The 18,441-nt window shown below is 38.1% G+C and overlaps 3 protein-coding genes across 5 annotated transcripts; 2 read left to right on the top strand and 1 right to left on the bottom strand.

Annotated features, from left to right (window-relative positions):
* Positions 1-5,656: 5,656 nt before the first annotated feature.
* Positions 5,657-9,209, top strand: LOC121792490 (mitochondrial carrier protein MTM1-like). 3 transcript variants are annotated; one of them, XM_042190464.1, is made up of 11 exons: positions 5,982-6,104; positions 6,358-6,406; positions 6,494-6,560; positions 6,742-6,849; positions 7,484-7,543; positions 7,659-7,829; positions 8,009-8,108; positions 8,287-8,378; positions 8,458-8,607; positions 8,705-8,763; positions 8,851-9,209. In XM_042190464.1, coding segments are annotated over exons 2-11 (933 nt in total). In that variant the 5' UTR covers positions 5,982-6,104; positions 6,358-6,404; the 3' UTR covers positions 8,975-9,209. The 3 variants fall into 3 exon arrangements, with proteins under 3 accessions (XP_042046396.1, XP_042046397.1, XP_042046398.1); XM_042190462.1 differs by lacking the exon at positions 6,358-6,406 and having other exon boundaries at positions 5,657-6,104; positions 6,489-6,560; XM_042190463.1 differs by lacking the exon at positions 6,358-6,406 and having other exon boundaries at positions 5,963-6,104.
* A 1,617-nt stretch (positions 9,210-10,826) lies between these two features.
* Positions 10,827-11,817, top strand: LOC121792543. Its single transcript, XM_042190527.1, has 2 exons — positions 10,827-11,358; positions 11,567-11,817. Exons 1-2 carry the CDS (start codon positions 11,054-11,056, stop codon positions 11,583-11,585), a joined length of 324 nt encoding a protein of 107 aa, XP_042046461.1. The 5' UTR covers positions 10,827-11,053; the 3' UTR covers positions 11,586-11,817.
* A 143-nt stretch (positions 11,818-11,960) lies between these two features.
* LOC121792499 (mitochondrial adenine nucleotide transporter ADNT1-like) lies at positions 11,961-15,252 on the bottom strand. The gene is made up of 8 exons (XM_042190476.1): positions 14,864-15,252; positions 14,227-14,275; positions 13,965-14,128; positions 13,523-13,560; positions 13,297-13,409; positions 13,090-13,203; positions 12,445-12,789; positions 11,961-12,364 (listed from the first exon to the last, which is right to left on the bottom strand). Exons 1-8 carry the CDS (start codon positions 15,019-15,021, stop codon positions 12,281-12,283), a joined length of 1,065 nt encoding a protein of 354 aa, XP_042046410.1. The 5' UTR covers positions 15,022-15,252; the 3' UTR covers positions 11,961-12,280.
* Between the last annotated feature and the right edge of the window lie 3,189 nt (positions 15,253-18,441).

Genomic DNA, 18,441 nt, shown 5'->3' with positions numbered 1-18,441 from the left:
TGATGATGGTTTCTCTTGCATTGCCTACCCACGTGATGGAAGACCGATGTCATTTCCGGCCCACACGTGAGGGGGCGTGTTAAATCCTCTAAATTCTGTCCCACATCGACTTGGTGAAGATCTCATCTAATCTATATAAGTGTGGATAATCCTCCCCCTTATGACCCCTTTTAAGGGGTGAGTGGCCCATTTCTAATATTTTGAAAAGTTTAAAAAGTTTAGGTCAATTACTGAGAGTTTGATGTCGGGTCAGATAGTCTGGTTTTGACTCTGGATGACTCTCCATGTAAGAATATAAGGGTGTCCACTATAAGGTGGACACGCCCAACAGCCCCGCCCCAGTTTTTTGTCCATAGCCCCAATTTTTTGTCCATAGCCCCAAAATTCTATTTCCGCCACTATAGTGGACAACTCCAATAGCCCCAAAATTTTATAATCAATTTTCATTTTTAAATATTTTTTAGTTTCAATCAAGTGTAATTTAAATAATCGCAGTGTAAATAACTAGAATACGAGGTAATTAGGCCGAATATTCGTTGTATTGCATACCGGTAAAATTATACAACGAATAATGAAAATAAAATACAACAACAAAACTCCGGCACCGTCTACTCGGTGTCGGAGTCGGCTTCCTCGTCTTCCTCTTCTTCTTCTTCTCCTCCTCCTCCTCCTCTCTCGCTGCTGCCGGCCGCGGTATCCCCAGGCGCATTATCAACCAACCCCAGTCGACTCTCAAGCCGATTGATGAGCCTCTTGTAGACGTTCCTGACGTACGGGTCAGTTTCCCCTACGTATGACCTGCATACGTCTTGCAGTTGTTGCATCAACGTTACGTCTATGCTATTGGCCAATACCTCGTGGGGTTGCACCGTGGGCTGTGGGATTGGGGCAGACTGGGGGATGCACGATCCGGATGCGGCCGCCGTTTGGCGGGAAGCACTTCTACCTCCTCTGGCTCTGCGGATAGAGGCCTGTTGTCCCATGGGCCGTCGTCGCCTAATGTGAGTCGCGGCTGGCTCTTCGACTTGCTCGTCGGACTGCTCGAACTCGTGCGAGCCGCTCCCACTGCTGTATTCCCCGGCAAGGTTGTGCCTTGTGCGCTTCGGGCCACCGGCTGTTTCCACCTCGTTCGCCACGATCGACCTGAATTTCGGACAATCCGCGAGGACAAGATACTCCTCCCACAAGGTGAACTTCGGCTGGCCCGTCTTGCGGTATTGGCCCTCCGACAGGGTCTTCACATCTTCTGCGCTTCTGCCACTCTCGGCGTGGCGAAGGTTGTTCTCGTATATGGACGCGAACAGCTTGGTAGCCCGCAGTATCCTACCGAACTTTTTTCGGATCTGTTCTGGGTCGCGCTTCTCGGCGCCGTCGGGCTTCAATTCCTCGTATGCCATCATGACGCGCCTCCAAAAGCTCCCTGACTCCTGATCGGTACCCACCACGGGGTCCGAAGTGATAGCATCCCACGCCTTCGCCACGGCAATGCTCTCGTCTTTGCTGTATGGCTTGCCACGGCTGGACCCCTCGGGCTGATCACCGCTACCGCCGGGGCCACTGCCCTCGCTACTCGCAATGCCGGGGGAGCTGCCCGAGTGTCCACCGACGTTGCCGGTGCCACGACTGCCGCCTCCGCCCCTAGGGCCTCTGCCCCTACCGCCACCAGAGCCCTGGCTGCCGCCACCTCCTCGGGTCGGAACGGGTGTTTCCACCCGCGCTACCGGCGTATCTGGGATGCCGGTACTGAGCAGACCCAGCATAGTATCAAATGCGTCTTGATCTGCTTCGGTGATCGGAGATTGGCTGGCTTGAAAAGGAGAACCCGGTCGCGCCAGGTGAAGCGCGTCTAGGTTGGGTCGGTAATCTCCAAAAGCGGAACGACTCAGATTCCGTTGTAAAGCGGGCGGCGTTGGTGAGGATCTCCACGACTGAGATGGAGGAAGGGGTGGACTCGATGCCCACGGTGGTGGAGATTGATTCCAACTCAAAGACTGTGACGGAACCGCATATCCGCCAAATCCCGACGGCTGAGAAGCATATCCGCCAAAACCCGATGCCGGCGAATGATGGGCCGGCGGCTGAGATGGATTGCTGTCATATCCCGATTCCTCAGTGTCGGGTGATTCGTCGTCTCCTCGGTGCATTTTGTAGAGAGTGTTTTTGTAGAAAGTGGGTGTATGGATGTTGTGAAAATGGGAGTGGGGGAGGAGGGAGAGTGGTATTTATAGATATGAAAAACGAAAAAAAAAAAAAAATCGAACAATGCGGCTATAGCCGCGGCGGATTTCCGCCACTATAATAGCCGCGCCTATACACTACACGCCGCGTCCTCGCCCCACTCGTGGCGAAGCCTCGTCCGCCGCCCTCCACCCCACCCGCCGCGTCCACCCTCGCGGCGGACACCCCATCCACTATAATCGCCGCGCCTTCCGCCCCGCCATCGCCCCGCTCACGGCGACCGCCGCGTCCACCTTATAGTGGACGCTCTAATTAGTAATTGGCAAATGACAAAAAAAAAATTATGAACTTTGGTAAGTTTGCTTTGACCTAATTTTGAAAATCAGTTAAAAAAATCATGATTGTTATGAGCTTTGGTGAGTTTGCTTTGAGCTAATTTTGAAAATCAGTTAAAAAAAATCATGATTGTATACTTGTAATATATAGTTATATTTTTCAATCAAACATTTTCATTTTATTTAGGAAGAGATAATATTGTTTAATTTATTGATGGTGTCGTCTATGTTAGATTTTTTGGCTACTATTCTATGCAATCTGACCATAAAATAACTGAGCACAAATTTAAACCATTGATTTTCAAAGTCGCGAGACGAACCAAATTTTTATGATGTTTATTGTTTTGGACTGTATTGTCGGCCTTGAGGTGTACCCAAATTACTACTACTACATTTATAAACTTTTCTTCTTATTGTTAAAGCATCGTTCTACCTCAAATTATAGTAGTAGCATGTAAAGGAAATCGTTATCATTAAATTATTCGATTAAATAAAACAATATGAATTAATTTAGGCCTCTATGACCAATCAAGAAACTTGGTTGTTTTTCGAATAAGTTGATTAATAAACTATGCTTACACGATCAAGAATAAGACATGTGGTCAGAAATGTGATGGTTTTCAATGCATGTTGATATGTTAACTTGGTGTGCAAGCACTTATATTCCAATTTAATAATGCACACATCGACAACAATGCAACTACTTTTACTGAATCTTATATTCACCTCATGTTTATGTGTCTAATTAATAAAACTTGGTGCGCAAGTATCAAAATTAATTTTAAAATTTTGCACTAGCTTTGTAGCTCATGATGAGTATTATGCGTTTTTAATCACACGAGTTAAGTAGTCCCAAAATTTCTTGAATAATTTGGAAAAGAATCTACTAGTAGTACAAGAATATATATAGCTTCGATAATAATTCAAATCCACCGTCCACATACACATACACATACACATACACATACACATAATCTAATGTATATCAATTATGTCACATTAAATTAAAGAAGTTTATAGATAGCTAGAAGTGGGCCTAATATGATTCTTATTTTCTTTTAGGGATATTGGTTCCTAAAATCATAAACTTTGAACAAATTGTAAAATTGTAAAATCTATGATATTCTATACCAATTTTAAAACTCACAAGAAATACCAAATTTTGGCTAAAATTTATGATTTTAGGGACCAATATTCATTTTTTTATTACTATTATAGTCAAATTATTTTGTGTAAAATGTAAAAAATCACACTCCCACCGTTAAGTGGAACTATAGGAAAACTAATTTATTGAAATCTTGAACTTAATATTTACAAAAGTCAATTTGTATCAACAATTATTTAATAGATAGTACATACATATACGACTTATAAATAATTTGATTTCAAATTTCTCCTGCATTATGTGGTTCCTTCCCCTGTAACGCTCACTCCTCAATTCACCAAATATTTTTGCACTAAATTCTCAACCAAATTTACTATTCTTCTTAAAAAAAATACTAGTAAATATATTATGAAGTCGAAAATGAGAGAGTCCATCAAATACAGTATCCACAAAACACTGACAACCAAATTCTACTCTCCGCCGCCACACGAAACGCCGCGTTTAGTGAGGATCTCCGTCACCGACCACGACGCCACCGATTCTCCCAACGACGAGCGTGAAAACGGGAGGCTAAATCCAAATGCCCGCCGACTCATAATATTAGTGGTCTTGACATTGATTTTGAATGGGACCTCAATCAACTATTAGAGTAAGTCCACTTCAATTAATTATTTAGGGTACATATGTTATTTTACGTTTCTCCTCTCTAACTGTTTATACATTTGTTTATTTCATGTAAATTAATAGAAACAATTTGGTTTTTACTTTTCAACAATGTACGTATTTTGTTTGTTTTTACTTTGCAATATGTAATTTCCTGTACAATCTTGTATAATAATACTGAATTACGTTTGTTTCGAGTCTAAGATTTTTTTATTTCTAATAACTTTTACTCTTGTCACAAATTGGATTTGGTCCGTTAACTATTGGACAGTGACAAATTCGTAGAATAAACCCAAATTCTTATTCCAAACAATTGACCACTGCGTGATTTAATAGAGGTGCCCAAGGTTCCAAAACCGGCGGTTACGTTTCGGAACCGCCGGTTCCGGTTTGAGAAATTGCCGAACCAAAACTGAACCGCGAAGGTGTTTCCCGGTTACGGTTTCAGTTTCGGTTCCGAACCGCTGGTTTTTTGCGGTTCCGGCTTGATTTCACGGTTTTTCGGAGGTTTTTTGCGGTTCCGGCACGGTCTCGGTTCGAAAATTTTTGAACCTTAACCGAGCCACGATTCAAAAATTGACGGTTTCGGTTTTAACCGTCGGTTCGGCAAACTTTGGGCAGGTCTATACGTACGGGCTACGGTAAGTAACTGTCGTTTATATTTTATTGTGGTGGAAGATTTGCTTTGGAAAACTAGTTACCAACACAGGTTAGAGTTAGACTAATACGTGTTCCATTTTATTATTGAATACACTCAAATTAAGGATTTTGGGGCATTCCTAATCAAGCTAGGGCTAACTTTCTCGAGTTCAATTTTAACCTCATAAATTTTCTAGCTAGCTTGTTGGATTCATGGAAAAAAATTTAAACCATGCAGGTATAGTCGTATTCTTAGTTAACCGTATTCTTAATTTTAACTAAAACATGTTTTGGACTAGTTCCCCCCCCCAAAAAAAAACCTCACATGTTTATCATTTTAGACTATTCACCATTTAAAGATACATTTTTCAGTTTAGTAGATGGACCTCATACTCCATTAACTAATTATACTCATATTTATTATAAAAATGATACTCATATTCTACTAACTTTAGAAATTTTCTTAGAACTTATGTCGAATTAAAATGTATTTATAACTAGCAGACCGAGGGAGTATAAGACATACATTTAAATTTTTTGCAATGCACATCAAATTAGAAAGTCAACATAATTTTGACGTATTTTTATTATTAAATATCTCATTTATTTTATTCTAATTTAATAAAAAAATTGTATTCCACTAATTTATTTGATTGTATAAACTTTTTTCACCCATCTCTTTTTACAATTTTAGAAATCTGTGCTGAAATTAAAGTGGGTTATTTAATTGTGAACAAAATCGAAAAGAAAAACAAAGAGCATTAATTAATCGGCGAGTGACGTAGGTTCTCCTGTCCGAGTCCTCATATGGACGCCACACGTATTGTATTTCTATTTCCTGACCTTTTTATTCTTCCCATTCCCAATATTCACTTACAATTAACAACCCTCGTCAATCAATTTCTTCATTTTTCCCAAATTATTGGAAGTTTTCGGTTAATTCATTTCACAAATACATGGTGGGATCGCCGAGACAAGGCCTACCTTCATGGATAGGATTGGCAACAGCTACAAAAAAAGTTGAATTAGATAAAAACATGCTCAATGAGGAGTCCTTTGCGCGACAACCGTCCAGGAATTCCAATGTTTCTGACGTCGATTTGAGTTTTGGGGAGAGGGCGTTATCTGCCGCCGCCGCCGCGGTCATTTCCGCCGCCTTCACCAACCCTCTCGATGTTGCCAAGGTCTTGCCTTTTTCCTTTGAATCAATCCACGTCTTTGATTTGATTCATTTCTAACTCAATTATGCTATCTTTTTATTGCTCTTTAATTGCTATATGTATATTGGTACTTGGAAGTTGGAATTATGATGCATTTGTTATTGATGTATGCTACACAATGTTACTCCTTAATGCTTGGGTCGTACTAATAATTCAATGAATATTGCTTTAATTGAGTGGCATTGATAGTATGCTCATATTTTCTTATGAATTGCAGAACTAGGTTAAGCTACTATGTTGTGACTACATAAACATTTCATATAAATGTGAGGTTCAGAGCGTTTTTTCCTTCGATTTTTGGTCTTTCCTCGTTAAGGGTGCTTAATTGATTTTGGCCTTTTAATCTAGACAAGGCTGCAAGCTCAAGCCGCTGGAGTTCAGTATGGTGGAGTATGCGAGGCGGAATGCTCTAGAAACATGGTAATCTGCCGGATTGTATCATTTTATTGTATTCTGTTTTCATGATACCATTGAAGCCACAAGGGGCTGATTATCTGATTGGATTAGAGATAAGATAATTGTTTCTCCTCTTATTAATGTAAAAAATATTTCCTATCTTTTCATGAACGTTTATATTTTGACTTACATTTGATATGTATAGATGCTGCAAGATAGAAGCTTTACGCCGTCAGCCACTCAACCAAAGTGCACTCCAGACTGCACGCGTTATAGTGGAACATTGGATGTGTTATACAAAGTGATTCGCCAGGTTGGTCATTTTGTGCTGGGAGTGTATTTGTTTCCTGTCCTATATCCTTTATAGGCGGTTTGGATTCTTGAATTATAGGTTAAAAATTATTATACTTTGATATTCTTCAATATGGTTATGCATTAACCATTGGAATTATGCAACCACTGTGTTGCTTTGAGTGAGTACATATTTTCCATCTGAAGCATAGTTAGTATAGTTTTTAACCCAGTTGTGTAGTGGATATACTTTACTGCAAGTTTCTTATTCATTTATTGCTTCATCCGGCGCAGAAAGTAGTGCACACGTTTCCATTTTAGGGTGCCTAACAAAATTGTGCACACTTGTTAACTTTCCTTTTACGGACATCTTTCTTTTATACATTACCCCCACACCAAGATCTACACTATTTTTTGCGACAGAGTATTTTTGTTGATGATTTTGATATGTGGTGAGAAAAGCTGAACTCTTGTCATTGTGAAGCTAGTCGTGACTTGTGAGTACGTAATGGTTTTGCTTCTTTTTGTCCTTGTCATTTGGGCTGGTCCTTCCGAAAAAAAGTTGCATGTTGTCTTGGGCACTGTCTCTGCACCTCATAGTCTTTAGATGTATATTTTTTTCTGGACAAATAACTAACCAAAGTGGAACTTTCCAGGAAGGATTCTCAAGATTGTGGAGAGGAACTAATGCTAGCCTAGCATTGGCCATTCCCTCAGTATGTTTTTCTTTAGATGTCATGTGATTGTTTGCTTCGCTGCCTTGCACCCACACACATTGTTGTGGAATCCGTCTTTGTCCCCTTCTTCAAAATCCTTGTGGCACTGTTTCAGGTGGGAATCTATATGCCATTATATGATATTCTACGCAACAATATGGAAGAGCTTACATCTCACAACACTCCAACCGTGACGCCATATATTCCCCTACTCGCTGGATCCTTAGCACGCTCAGTAGCATGCATTACTTGTTACCCTGTCGAGCTTGCAAGAACACGCATGCAGGTATACATCAATATTCTGAGGTCAATTTCATTGATTTCTCTTAATTGTGTAGGAGCAGATTATTTTCTATACGTTCATAGTATCATTGACGATTGGTTCTATTCTCTTTACTATTCGATATGCTTGTCAGAGGCACAATTGGGTGTTTATGTTCCGTTTAATTGAAATTTGATTTGCAGGCATTCAAACATATGCAAGCTGATGTGAAACCTCCTGGAATCTGGAAAACTTTGACAGGTGTTGTCTCTCCAGTCGGGACTTCTAATAGTTGTCAACCTTGTACGGTTACTTTCTATCTCTAATTAATAAGTAGATCCTTTATTCTCATATTATTCACTTCTATTTTGTTTTCTCGTTTGTGCTTGCTTTGGTGATCATCATATATTCTTTGTGCAAAAATGAATCAATGGCCACACACAATTGAAGCGTCATATTAATAATCCCAAATTTTCTTCAGTTCAAAGCTACCGCACATTATGGACTGGCCTTGGAGTGCAACTTGCACGTGATGTTCCGTTTTCCGCTGTCTGCTGGTCATCTCTAGAGCCTGTAAGATCTTTTACTCTACTACGTCTTTGCTTGTGATTATTTAGTCTGATTGTCACTACTTTTGTACTGCTTTATGAAGCTCCGGAGAAAATTTTTGAGCAGCATAGGTGAGGAAGCTAGTGCTTCCACCGTCTTGGGTGCCAATTTTGGTGCTGGTTTTGTGGCAGGAACCCTTGCTGCAGCTGCCACATCTCCTCTAGATGTTGCAAGGACCCGCCAGCAAATCGAGGTGATCTTTTTGTTTTGTTTACATGATTCCGATGAAAAGTGCTGTTTTGTTTAGTGGCACAAACGTCATATGAGTTTCTCATCTTTTCTTATCTCAGAAGAATCCAACTCGAGCCTTCAACATGACTATACGAAAAACATTGACTGAAATTTGGAGGTATGAATTACTACTCGTTCCAAGTGTTTTTTCCACCTCTTATCGAAATAACTATTGGGATTTCGTCTTCTTTGCTCACACGCACAGGGATGGAGGCATTAGAGGGTTGTTTGCGGGCGCTGGTCCCCGAGTCGTTCGAGCAGGGCCGTCGGTTGGCATCGTGGTTTCTTTTTACGAAGTTGTCAAGTACGCGCTGCATCATAGAGAGTGAAAAGAGTAATAAGCCCATAATGCGAAAGATATACAGAACAAGGCACAACCAACTGTATATATCCCCACACCACACCGCACCTCACCTCACCGCACCTATAGTTGTTTCTTGTCTCGTTGAAACGTATCTTTAGCTCCATACCGCCAATAAATGAGCCTTATTTTACAAATTTGGCCCTGTATTACATAGATTCTTTAATTTTTAATTTTTGTAAGTAATGTCGAAAATTTGCAAACTGGCTAATTGTTGGTTGGTTATTTATTTGGCAGTTTTTACTTTTCTCTTAAAATGTTTTTTTTAAATCTTAGTAGAATGGTACTATCATGAGGGTCATTCATTCACGTGAATTATTGTTTGTTTTTCTTCTTCAAAAAGTTTCATCGATATTTTCAGTTAATACAGTCCGTCCCAATTTGATCTTAGTCTTCATTTGACCATTTTTTTATTAACTTAAAATAATAATAAAAAAAATTGATAGTACTATTAATTATGTAAACTTGAAATTTTGTGTATCAATTTTAAATATTCGTGAATATTTTTTATATATACATATGGTGTAATTACCTCAATAAATTATAAACATCAACAAAATGGGATGAGCGGGTGAAATTCTCTAACAATATTTTTTAAGGGAACTCACATAACATGAATGGAGTATTTCACATCAAAAAATAATTGTTCAAATTGCAAAATTAGCATGCATACAAAATACTCCCTCCGTTCGTATTCATTTTTGAAACGTTCCAACATAATAATGTTAAAATTTGTGTGTAATAGACTAAAATCAAAATTTGACCTTAACGTTTAACCTTAGAAATATCACTAAATCGATTCAAATATACAATAATGTTTACTGTATATAGTGTAGAAACAACAATAATTTGGGTCAAAGTGTTTATTATATGCGTATATAAATGTTCACTGCCAAGGTCCTCTTATATTGCTTATAGCATTATAATCCAAAATTAAGACCAAATTTTTATCCTTAGATTTTAAAATGAGTGGATGAGATTAAATCTTTTTTTATGTCATGAGAATAATTTTAAAAAGAAATACATGAAAATTAAAAGCAAAATGAGAATTTATCTTTCGTAATTTGAAAACTAATTGTGCTAGTAACAATTTATTTCGTAGTAGAATTAAATTAGATCTATAAAATATACTAACTTGGAGTAAGTGAGAGTGCCCAAATACGACCATGTAGGTAGGATAATACGGAGTATTTACTTTATTAAAATTGTATATTGCACCCAAACATATGCGCAAAAAAAATAGCAGTGGCTCTACAAATTAAAAATAAATAAATTTATACCCCCTCCGTCCTCCATTAATTGTCCATTTTTACTATTTTCGTCCGTCTCTCATTAATTATCCACTTTCAATTTTTAATATAAATGGTAAATAGTTCTCATATTCCACTAACTTATTTAACTCACATTTTATTATAAAACTAATATATAAGAGTGTGACTCATATCTCACTAACTTTTCAACCCATTCTTTTTTACATTTCTTAAAAGTCATGCCAAAACTAAAGTGGACAATTATTAGGGGACGGAGAGAGTATTATTATGTATTGGCTATTTCAGATTCAACTAGTATGAATTACTTGTGCTACAAGGATATCCTACCTGTTGTCAAAGATAAGAAAATGATATCGTACCTTAAATTATAGTTGAGCATTTAAGATTCTATCATTATGTGTTGAAATGTATACCATATATCCTACAAAAGAAACAAATTAATTATTATAACTAAGATTTTGAATTTCAAATCCAATTAGACTATTAATTAAAGACCTTAATCAAATGCTAAATCTCTAAATAAACCGAGAAGCATGATTATAAAAAAAGGTACTCATTCTCTACAGAGTTCCACATTGACTTAGACCAACATTTAATCTACAATTTTCCCATCATTTCCACAGCTACAGTTTGATCACAGGCAAAAAAATATCTTCACATCTTTCCTGCTGATTTTCCAGAAAATATTGATGAGAAACGAGCCCTAGAAATTCACCAGAACTGATCTTTGTTTTTTGATTAGATCAAAGCAGCTAAAAGCGAAGATCACAGAAGAGATGACGGAGAGAGACGTGGTGGATGAAGAGTTCAACGAGGAGAGGGCGAAGATCGATGAAGATTTGGAGACTAACAGCGAAAGTATTATCGCCGTGCTCAATATCGCTGTGATCCTCTCTGCTCTCTCATCGTCTGAACCCGACGAGCAGCGTCTGAATTTGGATGAAATTGAGGAGAGAGAAAGTGGAATCAGAGGCAAAAACAGTGGATCGAGATCGGATTTCCGCCACCAGGTGAGTGGATTCAGCCGAGCTCTTGAACGGCAGCAGTCGTCAAAGATTCAAGCCAAGATCAGAGACTGCAGGTACTTCTTCTCTAAAATTAGCAATCGCTGCTTTAGAATTATAGCATATGTTACATGCATTCATTGTATCCATGTTCGAGAATGAAATCGAAAAAAATTCAACAAGTTTTTTCGTTGTTTAGATGAAAAGAAATAGGAATGTTTGCATCTGTTATAAATTTTTCTGGAACTATAAATCGGCTAATAAAAAGTGATTGTTTTTTTACAGGCACAGCAGAAGACTGTGAGGCGTGAAGGAGAATATAGAGACATGTAGATAGATCGATATATCATATATGCATCTTCGTCTACCATCTAATTTTGCATTAGATAGTGTTGGCTAGCAACCTCGTATCAACCATGTTATTTATCACCGACAAAATACTGCTCAATCGATACCAACATGTTATGTTCGCAGTCTAAATGTATTAACGACGAAGCACAGCTCAGCTGATAGCTGGTAAGATTTTTCTCCTCTAATCATCGATGTTTGAGTCAACTTGGAAGAATTATTGTGCTTGTAGCTATCAGAAAATGTATCACTCCACAATGTATGATCATACTACATGTCTGTTTCCAACGATAATGAAATACTACTTGCTTGCAAAAATGCAAAACTGATATACTAAAAAATAAATATTTCAGTCAGCTAAAAACCTCAACATATGGCATTGAGGAAAACGAAAGGATTCACACGAAACAGTATAAAACCAAAAACATAAACAGAGAAGCTATTATTGGCATCATTCATTCTTCTGCACTAATCTTATTGAGACAGCATTTCTACTGAGCAAACTATTGGTCACAGGAGATAGATATATGAACACAAGTTAGAACGCAACGCAGCTTCCCTCTCTCTCTGCATAGAGGGTCTAACACTAATTCCTCCTCTCCCCGAGACAAAAATAACAGAGTGAACGTCACAGCACTCTGACAAGACGAATCAATCAGATATCCTAATCTCTACCCCGAGCAACTCTTTCACTTGTTCGTATGTCACAAATGCAATAGCTATCGACGGGACAACCTGAAGACCAATTCGAGTTTAGTATCATGTCAGTTTTGTAGAGGTGAGGCTACAGTGTTTTAAGTGTAGAGACTACTGACCTTCACTGAATTGGGGACCAGACCCTTGTACAATGCCCTGAAGCCTTCATGCCTCACGGTTTTCCTGAAAGCATCAACCATACCTGTGTACTCAAGGGACGCCTTGCTTCTCCCATCACCAGTGACAATTGAAGAAGCATTATTCCATCCAACCATCTGCATTCTCCTACGGATGACATCAAGTGGGTAGGCAACAGTTTGTCCAACTGTGCCTGCTGCAGCCCCACATGCGAGCCTTGTTGCAACACCCAATTCATTATCTTCAACAAGCCCAAAGGCCTTAGATTTGATTAACCAATCTTTAAGGGATTCATACACAGCAAAGTTGAGACCAACATACGGAACCTGTAACCAAGTATATCATGAGATGGCCATTTAATTAACAAGCAATTGCAGGAAACAAGTATAATTCCTGAGCCTAAGTTTAACTCAGTCATATAATGCTTAAGTACTGGAATTCTGATATGGTAAATTGTTTTTCTAGTGGCCGATTTGCCAAGATTAATTTATCTCTTCTTTGGAAATGGACAAACTCTTTATGTCTCCTTGACAACCAATCTGCTAACTTAAAACTATTTTAATTCTAAACCACCAACTATCAGGCTAATTATCACAAGATAAAATATTAATTGTTTCAGCACTTACAACTCCAATAACAGAAGGAAGCCAACCCTTGTAAAGGGCACGAAAGCCTTCCTCTCGAAGCACGGTGGATAATGCATGAACCATTCCCCTATATTGATAAGGGGACACTTCTGTCTGCAGCCGAGAGAAATAAAAAGTTGTCATAAATAATTACAAACATGATAGCCTACCTATTTTTAATCTAAAGAGACTGAGGCCCCATGATACCTGTACAGTAATTCTGCCTCGAACCATGTCCATTGGGTATGTGGCAGACATGGCAATTATTCCAGCACAAGCTCCAGCACCCAGGCGTAACAGAGGAGTCAGCTGAGCATCCTCTATAAGATCAATTCCACATATTATTCAACAACTCATAAAAAATCACAATGCCAATCATCAGATAACATGAGAAAGCAAGTTACGAAAACCAGCATAAGCATAATGAACTTACCATTTCCTGTCTGTTGCCGATATGCATATAATATACCCCTGCAACGAAAAAAACAAACTCAAATGGTGACAAGAAGAAAGACAGACACTCGTTCTATGAAAAATAGCTATCAATGTTCAGATTAGGCCCAACTGTATCTGATTAACAACACAACCAATACAAAGCTACTAGAAAACTTAAGTTCAGAACTCTTTCCAAGGGGATAAGACGTGCTAGAACCAAAAAGGACATGTTGATAAGAAGCTTAACATTTCTGAACACATAAAACAGATCCTATAAATCTATTTAAAAAAATACAAAAAAAAGTGACTAATACTTCAGTGGACAAAAATAAAAGAATATATAATGAGAATCATAGCATTACTCGACAACATCTCAGGCATACTATAGATAGAATATATGAAATATATTATGAAAATCATGTGATATCACAGGAGCATACTTGGATGCTTGCTCATAGCTGAAGAATTTTACTGCTGAGTTTGGGACAATCCGAGCACAATTAGTGCCATTGCCTTTGAATAAGCCCCTGAATCCCTCAGTTCTCCATATATACTTCAATCCTTGAATAGTACCATTGTACTTTATATTCTGAGAACTTTGAACCTGACATAGAAAGAGAATAAGATTACATCATCCAGAAAGTCCTAAGAAATTAGTAAAACAAGGTTATGAAAAAGATTCTGAATTTAGCACCGCTTTACCTGAAGCAGAATTTTCAGACGTTCCAAAGGAGCTACAGCAGTTCGCGACCTGCAGTAGACATGCATCAAGGATTCAAGTCATATAGTGATATACCCACAGATGTTTTCCACCAGCACTAAAGAAGCTAGAACTACAAGCATCACTTCTTCCAACAAAGCTACTCCGAAATCATTCTATATAGATAATGAAAACTACTCCACATATATTCTATTCCCTCTCCACCTCAAATATGCTCCTCCAAAGTAGAGGAGAGCATCATTAATGTTTCAGTATTACTGAAAAGGGTTTAAAACAAAATGCTTTTAGCACGAAACCTGTTCCTTTAATGAGCTAATGCAATTTCGGTCTTATGTCTTTCATGTCACAAATAAAGAGCAACAAACAAGAACTCCAAATCAGAGTTTCTTCAAAATGAGGATCAGCAATCTAAATACAAAAGGGTTTAAAAAAACCTATTTTCGTGCAAATAGACGAAAGACAAAAAATTCTGAAATGACATTCACTGAATCAGTCAAACATATAATCAAAATCTACATCCACAAGCCAAAAGGAAAAACGTGAAATTAAAATTCAATCACAACGTATATATACATCCACAGAGATGAAAATAAAATCGAAAACAAACAGAGAACTTACACTCCTCCGGCGACACCACCAGCGACGAGAGATTTGCAGATACTGTAAACTTGATATTTAGTAGGCTTGATTTCCTCCTTGGCCAGCTTAGCCTCCTCCGCCAGATTAACAATCTTCGACACTGCCGATTCGCTCGTCTTCACATCCTCCGATGCCATCAAACCCCCGAAACAAAAATTGAAAAAATAAAAATAAGAAAAATAATTAAAAAAAAGCCCTAGGTCAACGATCGATGCGGAAACAGCAATCCACAAGACGTCGCGTGGCGCCGGCGGCGGAGAGACGGAGGCGATAGCAGTGAGAGTGTGTTTTGTGAGTGGTTGTGGTTTATGTGACGGCGCTTGTGTGAAATGAGAAAAAGGAGTGAAAGAGCCCTGCTTTACTTTCACCTGATTTTTAACGATTTATTAAAGAGCTCTCATTCCCTGCGGTTGTACCCTCGCTTACATGTTTGTACCATACAATTCGCCTATTTTTAAGATTTTTTGTAATATTTACACGTAAGCGACGTTTTCTGTTTTTAACTTTTACTGTTTATTAGTTACCGAAATGGAAAGAATAATGTTGTTATGAGAAAGTGACTTGTTTTTAATGTATTCATATTATATATTAGACCTTGTTCAATAATAGTTATAGATATATCTAATTTCAACAGGCACGGTGAAAAAAGGATCGGAATTTTTAGTTGTATTCCATAATTAATAAGGGCCACAAAAAGTTTGTTTGAAAGAAAAGGAAAGTAGATTAAAATGGAAAGTTAAGAGTGTGATTTCGAGAGAAGGAGATATGGCCATATAGCCCTTGGATTGCACAAAGGACGTGATAAGGAATGTTTAATTTTTTTTATTTTTATTTTTTAATATTGCTGTTTATAGATTTATGGGCAAAACTGTTTAGTCGTTGGGGAGATGGGCTTGGGCTAAAGTAGGCCACCGTGGATAGTATTTTGTGAGCCGCTTTTTGAGAGGGATTAGAATCTATTGATACTACATTATTCAGTGTGTGGTTTCCATTGTCTTAGCTTAGGCACATCAATCACTGTCCTAAATTTGGTATAAGTATTTGTCAAATTTTGCAATAACTGTCCGCGATCAACACTCATTTGCACTTGGTGTTACCATTATTGTTTAGAGAAAAGATAAATTAGAAATATACATGTAAATAATATCCTTAAATTTTTTATTTTAATTGAATTCAATTTAAAATTAGTTTTGTTATTAATTGTATTATATGTAACAATAAGAAAGAAGTGATGTAGAAATTTTATGTCAAATCGTAACATGATTTCGAGCTTGATTCGACAAATATTAGTAAAAAAATATTTTTTCTTAAATATATAAATATTTAAGTTAAAGTTATAATTTTTTTTTTGAATTGTTGCAAAATGATTAGTATAAATTTATTTTAAATCAATTAATGTTTATAAATCGATTTTCAATTTAAATGTTAAAAAAAGCTCGATTGTGTACGTACAATTATGTACATTTATCACTACCCATTTATTTATATTATTTATACATATGCTATCCATATTATCTTTACTTCCCTAGTAAGTAGGAGTATCTTATTTTAATATATTGAATCCACAATTAAAACGAACCATTTTGAGATCATATTCTATATTAAATAAGACAAGTACAAACAAAAAAGTGATCATAAATAGTAGTATCCACATTATAGTTGTCCACACAAATAAAGAGCCACATTATAATCTGTAATGGTATCAAATACGCGACTCAATCTTGCTATCACAACAAGATCGATTCCGGAACAAGAAGAACAAACACTCGATATGAAAATGAATAAAGCTAAGAACAACTCTCGGAGAATTAATGGAAATCTTGTATTCAATTTCTTATGGAAGATTACAAACTGATGGATGAAAAATCTTTTTCTCTCACTCCGCTTGCACAGCTCGGTTATTCACTCTATTTGACTAACACTAATCTAACAACCAAAACAAATCCAACGGCTGTCATTTAAGCTAACTAACTAATCGCATCCGACGGCTCACGTTTGTCTATGCATCAGTTAATAACAACGGCCAACACCGAACTCGACTAAGTTCGGCCAACACCGAACTCGACTAAGTTCGGCTAATACCGAGCACCAGCAAGCTCGGCTAATCACCGAGCACGATTGAGCTCGGCTAACACCGAGCTGCAATCAATCACCTAACAGTATATCAGTCCCTGCCGCGCACGATTAAGCTCGGCTAACACCGAGCTTGACTGATTGTGCAGTTTTGCCCCAATCCTCATAACAAATCTCCACCTTGGGACACAACTGGACAATCCACAGAGCATATCCATCTTCCACAATCACTCCAGCTGAATCAGATTCACCAAATCCATGCAATACTTCAACTTAAGTCCGGGTAACACCTTTGTTAGCATATCAGCAGCATTGTGCTCAGTAGCTACTTTCTCAATCTTTACTGAGCCCTTTTCAACTTCATCCCTCACAAAATGAAGCTTAACATCCACATGCTTGCTCCTCTCATGGAATGTCTGATGTTTTGATAGACATATGGCACTATTTGAATCACATAATACAGTCACAGCTTCTTGATCGACTCCAAAATCCGAGCAGATTCCTTTCAGCCACATGCTCTCCTTTACAGCCTCAGCCATGGAAATATATTCTGCCTCAGTTGTTGAGAGTGCCACCACAGATTGCAAACTCGATCTCCAACTTACAGCAGCTCCATACATGCAGAAAACATAGCCGGATTGGGACTTCCTTGTGTCAATGTTAGTTGCAAAATCAGAATCACAATATCCCAATAGAGGCTGTGTATCAAAATTCTTACTTCCATCAAACAGTATGCCATAATCCCGAGTGCCATTGAGATACCTTAATATCCATTTTAAAGCTTGCCAATGCTGTATACCCGGATCAGCCATGTACCTGCTCACAACACTTATTGCCTGGCTGATATCTGGCCTTGTACACACCATGGTGTACATGATACTCCCCACTATGTTTGCATATGGGACCTTATCCATTTCTCTTCTCTGTTCATCATCTTTAGGGCTTTGATTGCTGCTGAGCTTGAACTGTGAACTCAGGGGCATGCTCACTGGTTTGCTATGATCCATCTGGAATTTCTTGATCACACTACTGATATAATCCCTTTGAGTCAGCCATATCTGCTTGTGATCTCTATCTCTGATAATTTCCATCCCAAGAATCTTCTTGGCATCACCAAGATCTTTCATATCGAATTCAGATTTCAGATCAGCCTTCACTAACTCCACCTCTTCCTTATGCTCTGCAGAGATCAGCATATCATCTACATATAACAGTAGATATGCTACAGCAACTCCACCTCTTCTCTTGATGAACACACAGTGATCATACAAAGATTTTTCAAACCCAATCTTCTGCATGAACACATTGAACCTCAGGTACCACTGCCTTGAGCTTTGTTTGAGACCATAGAGACTTCTTTTTAGCAAACACACTTTCTTTTCATCTCCTGGCTTCACAAAACCAGGTGGTTGCTCCATGTATATTTTTTCTTCAAGTTCACCATGGAGAAAAGCAGTTTTAACATCAAGTTGTTGCAATTCCCA

The sequence above is a fragment of the Salvia splendens genome, chromosome 2 (assembly GCF_004379255.2).
Source record: "Salvia splendens isolate huo1 chromosome 2, SspV2, whole genome shotgun sequence".
NCBI classification, from domain to species: Eukaryota; Viridiplantae; Streptophyta; class Magnoliopsida; order Lamiales; family Lamiaceae; genus Salvia; species Salvia splendens.
The sequence above is the reverse complement of the archived record's forward strand: the minus strand, read 5'-3'. Positions and strand labels throughout refer to the sequence as shown.

Excerpts from the sequence above, each read along its gene's own strand:
- LOC121792490 (XM_042190462.1), top strand. The coding sequence starts at position 5,877 with ATGGTGGGATCGCCGAGACAAGGCCTACCTTCATGGATAGGATTGGCA. Across the intron at positions 7,544-7,658 it reads TAGCATTGGCCATTCCCTCA|GTGGGAATCTATATGCCATT; the intron begins GTATGTTTTTCT and ends GCACTGTTTCAG. Across the intron at positions 8,608-8,704 it reads GGACCCGCCAGCAAATCGAG|AAGAATCCAACTCGAGCCTT; the intron begins GTGATCTTTTTG and ends TTCTTATCTCAG.
- LOC121792543 (XM_042190527.1), top strand. The coding sequence starts at position 11,054 with ATGACGGAGAGAGACGTGGTGGATGAAGAGTTCAACGAGGAGAGGGCG.
- LOC121792499 (XM_042190476.1), bottom strand. The coding sequence starts at position 15,021 with ATGGCATCGGAGGATGTGAAGACGAGCGAATCGGCAGTGTCGAAGATT. Across the intron at positions 13,561-13,964 it reads AGCTATGAGCAAGCATCCAA|GGGTATATTATATGCATATC; the intron begins GTATGCTCCTGT and ends TTTTCGTTGCAG. Across the intron at positions 12,790-13,089 it reads TTCCTTCTGTTATTGGAGTT|GTTCCGTATGTTGGTCTCAA; the intron begins GTAAGTGCTGAA and ends ACTTGGTTACAG.